This window comes from Amphiprion ocellaris, chromosome 10 (genome assembly GCF_022539595.1).
Source record: "Amphiprion ocellaris isolate individual 3 ecotype Okinawa chromosome 10, ASM2253959v1, whole genome shotgun sequence".
Classification (NCBI taxonomy): Eukaryota; Metazoa; Chordata; class Actinopteri; family Pomacentridae; genus Amphiprion; species Amphiprion ocellaris.
Genome location: NC_072775.1, coordinates 16,389,382 through 16,398,976, shown reverse-complemented (window position 1 = coordinate 16,398,976; position 9,595 = coordinate 16,389,382). Strand labels below are relative to the sequence as shown.

General features: G+C 40.2%; 1 protein-coding gene across 2 annotated transcripts; it reads right to left on the bottom strand.

The window, feature by feature from the left end:
• Positions 1–3,884: 3,884 nt before the first annotated feature.
• tal1 (T-cell acute lymphocytic leukemia 1) lies at positions 3,885–9,378 on the bottom strand. 2 transcript variants are annotated; one of them, XM_023276573.3, is made up of 4 exons: positions 9,221–9,378; positions 7,401–7,973; positions 6,854–6,972; positions 3,885–5,937 (listed from the first exon to the last, which is right to left on the bottom strand). In XM_023276573.3, exons 2-4 carry the CDS (start codon positions 7,934–7,936, stop codon positions 5,408–5,410), a joined length of 1,185 nt encoding a protein of 394 aa, XP_023132341.1. In that variant the 5' UTR covers positions 7,937–7,973; positions 9,221–9,378; the 3' UTR covers positions 3,885–5,407. The 2 variants fall into 2 exon arrangements, with proteins under 2 accessions (XP_023132341.1, XP_023132342.1); XM_023276574.3 differs by having other exon boundaries at positions 6,884–6,972.
• Positions 9,379–9,595: the final 217 nt, after the last annotated feature.

The window sequence follows — 9,595 nt, the reverse complement described above, 5'->3', positions numbered from 1 at the left end:
TTAATGACCTTTGAGATTCATTTACTTAGAAACTAAGCTATAAGCTAATTTATGAATCATTTGTCGTTGCAGTGAGGATAGATAAGCTCTCTGTCAGTGAGCCACATACAAGTTTGGCTTCAATTGAAGTAAATGTTATATAATTGCATTTGTATTCCACTAGAGGGCGTACGATGTTCAAGTTTGCAAAGAAGCACTGGAGATAATATTACACCCAGGCATTAGAAAATGATGGTAATTAAAAAAGTTCTACACAAAAACTATGAAAGTGATATTTCCATCATCATGTTGGATAATCCAAAAGAAAACAGCTTCAAAATACAAGCATAAAAAATTCAAGATGTTCTTGTTCACATGCTGAAGGCAAAACAAGCCGAGGTGAATACTTAAGCCGTCAATGCAGATACCATTCATGGAGCATATTGCAGAATTTCTGGTTGACTCTCGCACACTATTTTTTACACTCCTGCTTGTCATTCACCACAGCTCTGCCTCCGCTCCATTTAAAAGGCTGAAATAGGTTCATGATGTGAATATGGTAATTTACTAGGCCTGTAAGGCATTACAGAAAAACAGCAGTAGGCAAGAGCAGGAGTGAGATGCTTGCTGTTTCCTCTAATCAATAGCAAACATTATTAGCAGTAGCGTTGGTGAGAAAGATTCACAGGAATGCCGAAGACTGATATGATTTTAGAAATCCATCACCCGAACTGATGTAAAAACTAATGCCTGATTGATGTTACAAGAGCCATAAGAGCAGATTAGCTGCCTCAGCCCTGAACAAGGAGGATAACCCTCTGCAGCAGAGCAAGTGCACCATAAATTACACTCTAGTGTCCCCACATTGTATGATGAAAAATAGCATTGACTTTTACAAATGCTATATCTCATTAGGCTCTAAACAGTCAAGACCTCTCACCAGATTACAACTGATAATAACTCATTTTCCTTTGCACAACAGCAATCCATTTATAAGATAAATTGCATTTTGTATTCGTAATACTGAGAGGCTTTGAGGCATTTTTATGCTGTGACATTTTTGTTAAATGTAGGAATTAGTGGGACTGTGTTGCTCTGTATTAAAAGTTTTTTACTGGTGCTTTGTAATTGCTACATTTGGGGGTTCATGAATAGTTTCTCATTACCAAATAAAAGCTTGTGTCTGTCAAACTTTACTAGTAATCTTGAGTAACTGGGACAGAAATATTTTATCACTGAAAATCTGTATCTTTTTACATGTGAAATGAGAAAATGTAAGAGATATGCAGTAACTAATATCATTGTTACCCTCCATTTTCATGCAATAATTTGGCTTTTATATCTCTTTACCTTTCTATTTGTGTAATGTTACGTTACATACTGATTTTGCAAATCTTCTTTTTCACACAAAATGATCCTCAAATTCCATGACAGATGGATGAATGAGAAAATACGAGTAATTAGATCTTAATTGATAATGAAGTGTGTATTTAAGACATCAGTTCTGCATTTGTCTATGCATCTCTTCAACAATGTAACAGGATATCAATTTACTCTTTTTTTTAAATCAAAATTGAGTTTAATACCAATGTCAGATTATTATCATATCTTGAATGTTAAATTATGACAAAGCAATAAACTGATCCTATATCAGGGAATTCCACATCCATTAATCAATGCAATATACTATAGATTATTTAGGAAATAATAATGTCAGATTTTTTTAAATGCAAATCTGCATCAGACTTGGATTTTTTTAGTTTCTCTACCAAACATGTATATTTCCCCTGTTTACCAGAGAGAGATGCATAGTTTATGATTTACACTTAACCAAGACTGCAGAAGACTAAACCCTTACTATGAATTATTATCATCTGTCAGACATTTGAGAATGCTATTCTTTATCATGTAGAATTTACCACAATTAATGACAGCCTGTGTTTTTGTCCCTTATTTATTCATGAAAGAATAATAAAGAAACAGGACTTTTTTTCTTTCAAATCTCTATGGGTCACAAGAGATAAAGTCAGAAGAACAGAAATCTGCCATGCAATGATCATTGTATGATTGTAATTAAATACATTATGTGCATTTTGCAGTGTGCAAATATGGAATAAACTCTCAGATGAGGGGAGGTGATTATTTTTGACATTTATTATTTTTCGTTACTTACTGCAGCACCGAAAAAAATGCTTTCTTCTCTCAGCCGAGGTTGCATCTTTTAAGCTAAAACTCTCTCTCTATTGGAGAGGCTTTATTGATTTGAAAATTGATTGGAACATTCTGAATTAATTAAAAGTTAACTTTAATTAAGGGAACACAATATGTATAATTTAGAGAAGAATACTGAACAGACACATAACAATGAGACCTGTTAAAGAGGAAAGCCCAGAGTGACATCTCCATCTACTGGTGAAGGACATACATTTCTGCCACTTTATTTATGCTGCTTTTTTTTGGTGATGGTGATGTGTATGTGTGTGTGCGTTTGTTGAAATGTTATTTTGCTTGTTTGTTTATAGGCCTATCTGCGGATATGTGTGTATGAGTGTGTGTGTGTGGGTGTGTGTGCATTTATGTATTTTCTACTACTCTGTGTGAAAATATAAATAACTACCTTGGCGGTGTGTGCCGTGTAATCTGCTCCCAGCAGGCTGGATTCCCACTGTGAGAAAGACAGTATATTGTTCCTGCAGCACCACAGATAACAACTCATTAGCATACTGAATCATTTGGCTGCAAGAGCCACTCTGCCACCCATCTGCACTGAGCTGATAAACACACACACACACGCCAGCTCACACACACACTGATCCATGCAGCGCGCACACACATACATACACATGAGCTGCTCTCACAAACACACAAACATGTACACTGACACACACACACACACACACACACACACACACAGCCACAATCTTCCTCTCACTCCCTCCCTTTCAATCCCTCACATACACTCCCTGTATCCCTCTCTTTTGTGAGTCTTTTTGGAGAGTCAGGAACACTGAAGCAGGTAAATGTTTGGCAGGCATTAACCCGGAGAGCCCCTCAGTGGAGTCCAAGCACAGCCGGAGAAGAGCACAGGAAGAGGTCTCCGAACACCTGGATGTTTCTGATGCTCTCTGGAAGCAATTATAGCTTTTGGTAAATGTCTAAGTGTTCATTCTGTTGTAGTAGTGGTACTGGTGGCATCGCCCACTGTGTAAAGTTATAGAATCTAGGGAGGTGGACTTAAAAAAAAAGCTGCATTCATGCTCAAGCTACAACAATTTTGCTTAATGTATATATATATATATATATATATATATATATATATATATATATATATATATATATATATATATATATATATATATATATATATATATATATATATATATATATATATATATATATATATATATATATATATATATATATATATATATATATATATAATGACCACAGATGGGTGAACATAACTTTTCAGTTGCGTAAGTGAATAACTTATGGGCGGAGGAGTCTTGGTAGGTATGGCTGTTTCACAATTTGTACAGACACAACAGCGGGCAAACGAGTGCAGTGGAGGCTGTCAAAACCACTTTCACAATGGCAGGATATCCTGCAGGTCACTGAGCCATGCTAACCTCCACGGGAAGTTGTCACTTGTTGGGGGAAGTGAGGATTCCAGCGTCCATAGGAGGAGTTTCTTGGAGGAGGTTGTGGTTTTAACTAAACACTAAGGTGGGAAACAGTTGCCTGGCATGAGGCTGTCTGCCACCATGGATTTGTCATTCAGGTTCCGCAGTTATGAAATATTGTTTAACAGGGAGGCTATTACTTATATATGAAGAAATGAGGGCACAAGACTATTCTATTGAACTGTATTGAATTTAACTGAACTGAATTCCAACCACAGCATGTTCAAGTGAGATCAAATACAAGACTTTTCCTCTGTGTGTTTTATTCAGGGGTTTTGTATAAAATTCATCAATTTAACATTGGATATATTTATAGATACAGCTATCATACAACAAATATGTCATTACCAAACGTACAATGTCCCTTTACTGCAATTCATAAAATACCATAGTTACCAAAGGTACCAATATAGGCTACTAGGTTCTGCTGAAAAAGCAGAAAAACCAACAATATTGATCAATACTTAACTGTCTTTGTCAGAAAACTGCTGGTGTTGTTATGATATTAACACTGCGTGACAGTGGCGGTGTGTGTGTCCATGTATGCCTCATGTTTTTATGTCTGTACGTGTGCATGTGAAATGCGGCAATGAAGGGATTTATTTGTGTACCTTACTAAACTACAACTGCATTACAGTTTTTAAAAAAATCAAACAAACACTGAAACATTCATATCAAAAGGACTGCATGAGTCATTTCATGATTTCATTTGACCCATATTTTGTACACTTTAAGAACACTGCATGTCTTGTACCTCCACAGCAATTTCAAATAGATATATTCATTCCAGGCAGTGAAACTATCTGTTGCCGTATTTGGTGTCATTTTCTCACCACCAAAGTGTAACAGAAGTAAATGGTACCACATCTGATGCACTTTTGCTTTCCATTTTGAGTTTGCCTGATCTCTCCCCTCCCTTTTGTTCCTGTCTCCTAAAAGACACATTTTGTTAGTAAACCCATTGACAAACACACTATGGTACATCTTCAACCACATGACTTGAATTTGAGTCACTGTTATTACACTGTGCAGTGGAAATATAATGCTATTTACAATACATACTTAATCGCATTGGCACAATTTGAGTCCAGTCCATTGATTTACGGCCTCCAACTGAGGCAAACTTTCTTTTGTGTCATTATTCTAACACATCAAACTTGTTTGGCATGAATTTCCAGGTTTATTTAGTGACATTTTAGAGCCATTTACTTGCGGGACTCTACAGCTAAAGTGGATCTATTCTGGCAGCACCATATTGTAATTAATAGTGTCACGTGAAACATTGATTCTCAATTTTACACAATCTTTGAGCTGAGTGTCTGTTAAATGATTATTGTTTTGTTTAGGGTTTTTTGTTGTTGCTTTTTGCGTCTTTGTGTGATCATTCTTTCACTTTTCTGTGGTTTTCGTTTATAGAATATCCAGTCTTTGGAATTTTCAAAACATGTAAAATTATAATCCGCAGGTCAGTCAAAGACATGAGACATGCAGAATTTACAAGTCTTTTGCTGGATCAAATTCAACCAAGCTATTCATCAGTACTGCCTCAGGTGTTGTGTGGAGACAAGAATGTACTCATGATCCATTCTGGACACCAATATCTCACTATGTGGAGCTTGATTCTCCTTCCTACGCTGATGACTCAAAGCTAACAGGGTCCTGAGCATATCCATCTCTTTTTGTAGTCCCTCTCACTGCTTCCTTTCAGCCTCAGGTGGTCTGTCTGTGGTCTGTCGGCGTCAGCATCATCGGCGACTGGAGCCATCTAATGGGCGTCCATTGCGCCTCAGATCCCTAGCAGCTAGATGCAGTGGGGGCCCACGTGATGCTGTTAGAGTCCTCGGAGCCGGAGGTGAGTCCTGGTCCTCCATAAAGCTCTCCGGGCTGCCTTCAGCATCGCCGTCAGGTAGACTTCCACAGCTGGAGCCTGGTGACATTGTCTCCAGAAGATCATCCCTGGCCAAGCCCACCACCGTGTCCTGATGTGGCCCACCCTGAGGTCCCCCCTCGTGGGCCGCAACCCCAACCAACAGCCCTGTTTCCCCATCAGTTGTGTTGCCAACATTCCTCCCACCATCCTGATCCTCCAGGAGGTTGGAGAGGAAACTAATGTACTTCATAGCAAGCCGCAGAATCTCATTTTTGCTCAGCTTCTTGTCTGGGGGGTGAGTGGGGATGAGTTTACGAAGCTCGGCGAACGCCCCGTTTACATTCTGCTGCCGCCAACGTTCACGGCTGTTGGTGAAGATACGACGTACAATCTTTGGCTGGCCAGCTAGCAGAGGAAAAAGGAGGAGAAAAGACAGACACAGAGAGAGTAAGGAGACAAAGCAAGGATGCTGACAGTAACATCAAACATGAAATGCTGAGCTGAAACAGAAAATGTGGTTTATAAAACTGTAGAGTAACGCAAGTACAAAAATAACAGTGAAGGAAGTATCAGCGGGAGAACAGATGCACAACGGTTTTGACTTAACAAAAATCTTGCACTAAAACATCAAAGTTTACCAAACCTAAAGAATTAAGTTGCAAAATTGTCCTCCGTGTAATCAAGGATTTTAGATGATGGAACAGAATCGTGCTTTACTTTGTCTGTGATGTGATACAAGAGAAATGGCTGGTTTGGCAATGCAAAAGGTGTTGGGGAGACTGTGCGCTTCCTATTCAGCATTCTATGCACTTTTTATTTATTTAGTCATAATAAAATGCTCCACTGCAGGTAGGCACGTCCTCCCACCCCCAACAATGGTGTCTTCTAGGCTATTGTTGCCCTTGGAACACACCCAGTCTATCTTAATCCTTCAGCCCACTCTGCAGTAAAACCTTGGCATGGAGGCAGCAGCACCCCCATCCTCCACCCCTGTATATGGCAGTGAGTGGGCAGCAGTGGAAAGAATGTTTCAAATGAAATAAACCCCAAATCTGTCTGAAAAGGGAGCTTTTAATGGCATGCAGGTACATGTATTTGACATTCAGATTAGCAGCATGTATTTATGTCATGAATTATGATGTGTTTATTCCTCAGGGGTTAAACACTGTGATTTTTTTTCTTTTTTGCAAGGCATCTTCTGCAACAGACAGATTGGGTACAGTATAGATCCATGTCAGTGGATGAATGACAATGGAGATGAGGGAGGGACGTTCAGGGGACTATATTGGCAGAAGGAGGACACAGCAGAAGTGCGTCTTACCATACTTATAAAGATCTAAAATGCGCCTACCCTCGTCGAGTTCAACCTCATAAGGCGCCGGGCGGCGCTTTACCCTGTTGCTGGGGTACATGCTGTACTGCTCCGACTCCCCTCCGAGACTACAGCAACAGAAAGGAGACAAAAGATGCACAGGTACATGGGAATACATGAGTTCCATCATACATCATTTCCTTCATTGCTTCTAGCTCCTTATACCTTTGTACCAGGAACACACACACACACACACACACACACACACACACACACACACACACACACACACACACACACACACACACACACACACACACACACACACACACACACACACACACACACACACGGGCCAGTTCTCTATGTCACACATGCACATCCTAAATATTGTAAACACAATGTGACCTCAGATACACCACAGCTATTTTCCTCTGCCCTGTTCTTGTGAGTCACACTAATAGTCATCAAACTTCTAACTTGCAATGGAGAACACTCACAATGATGCTACATCCATGAAACGGCGTGATTTTTCTGTTTCTGACTGCACCTTTACCTGTTGATGGCGGCGAGAGGCTGCGCCAGGTTGTAGAGCATCGCCCGGGCCGGGACAGGAAACGCGTTTGGGCTCAGTTGGACCATTCGAGCGTCGTCTCGTTGCGGCGGCGGCAGCGGCAGCGGTGGAGGTCTGCGAAGTTCCGTGATCGGCACCAAATGGCTCTCAGTCCTCTGCTCCACCGCTTTTATAGCGTCCCTCCTGGAGAGCTCGATCACCGGCACTTCCCTTTTCAGGTCAAGGGCGTTGTGAGAGGCAGTTTCCTTGGCAACGCCGTTGATGATGATGCTGATGCTGGTCCCGTTGCTCGAGTTCTGCAGAGGAACGTCATCCGTCTCCTCAACCCCCTTGAAGCTCCCTCCTCCTCCTCCCCTCTCGTCCTCTTCCTCCTCACCCTCCTCCTCCCCCCTCCTCGGCTCCTCGTCCTCCTTGCATCCGTTCTGTCTGGAGATGATGGAGGAGTCCTCCCGCTTTCCAGGACCGGAGCCTGCGTCGGGACTTCCAGGACAAAGCTCCTGCTGCCGCTTTTCCATCATTTTTACCCCGTCACCACTCGCTAGAGTCCACTGTGTCCTAGAGGAGATTTCCCTCGGTTAATTTAGCATTATTTGTGGAAGTCACAAACTAGAATACCAGATATTACCACGCATTTGTGGTTCTTATAACAATCCATAATTTATCATCATTATTCTTAGCTTCAGTTCTAATTGTTAATATTCTAAGAAATTGTATTTTCTACTAAAGAATTTCTAGCAACGTAGCTACATAACATGAAACTGAAAAGTGAAAGGCAATTAGTTGCTGGTTACATGAATGGATTTTAAATAGATAGATTTCCTTGTATTTTTAAAAATACAGCAAGAAAAGCTTGTACACATTTAACACTAATGCGACTATTATATATAAATATAGTTTAGTTTTACATTATTCTGTGGGGATTTCGTCTAATATTTTAGGTGTATGTGCTATAATATATTTTCTACAGGATCATAGTACATTTCTGAAATTGCCAATTTCGCCATAAATTATGAAGTTTAAATCTATAATATTTTAAATACTGTGGTTTCTCAAGCCGTGCATGTTTTGTTTTGTTGTTTTTTTGTTCTTCATTTTTCCTATGAAGCTCTTATCTAACGATTACTGGCCTTCAGCAGCCTACGGTTTATACCGTTAAACTGCAATCACGCACATTGGAATATAATAAAAGCGATTTTTTTTTGTCTGCTGTTTTATTTTTTTCGGTGATTTTCTTGCAGAGAGATTGTGGATGTCAGTACTATAAAGAGATAACGACAATTCTTCGTCGAAATAAAATCCCCCTTTGATTCTTGCCTACAAGAAATCCAGTGAATCTTCAAAAAAATGTCTGGATCTGATCATTTTATTTCTATCCATCCACAGAAGTCAGGAGTATTTTTTTAGTTTTATCGTGTTGAAGGCCATAACGCTGCTGCCGAACATCAAAGGTTTGTCACAGAATACACCACACGCCAATGTCAGCTGTTTTACTGCTAAATAATTCGATAAATGTCTCAGAAATATGATTTTTTACCGAGATGAAGGCGGCTAATTTTAAAACAAAAACGCACTATTTATTATTTTTTTTCCTTTCCTGGGAATTTCTCCAATAGGCCTCGCATCCGTTATTCCAGTCCGCATACAGCTTCAACGAGCCGATCTGACAATAGCAGAAAAATATACATCGGCTAAATATTTCGCTCATTACAACGGTAAAACACACAGGGTGGCGGTCCAATTACAAGCGTTTGGAGCGACGAATGCGCCGATTTGAAATAAAGAGATGTTTTTTACGCACTTACCGTTTCCAGCCGTGTTGTTGATGTTACTGTGTAAGTGGAGCCATTTTGTGAGTGGGTCATCCATGTCTGAGGTTTTTTCTTTTTTTTCTGCCAGTTGTGGAGCAGTGTGTGTGTGTGTGTGTGTGTGTGTGTGTGCGTGTGTGTGTGAGTTATTCCTCGCCGCATCCAGCGCGCTCCCTCAGTACGGGGAGCGGAACACAGGCCGCAATGTGGCCGAGCGAGATAAGCGCACGGCAGCGGCCTCTTCATTCCTGATAAGCGCCTAAACCCATTATTTATGAAATGATTCATTATTATTTGGCTGTCGTGGGCTATATAGTCTTGTGGAGGGCAAAGCTTTAAAAAAAGCAAACAGGCACAGCGCAACGGCTTGTA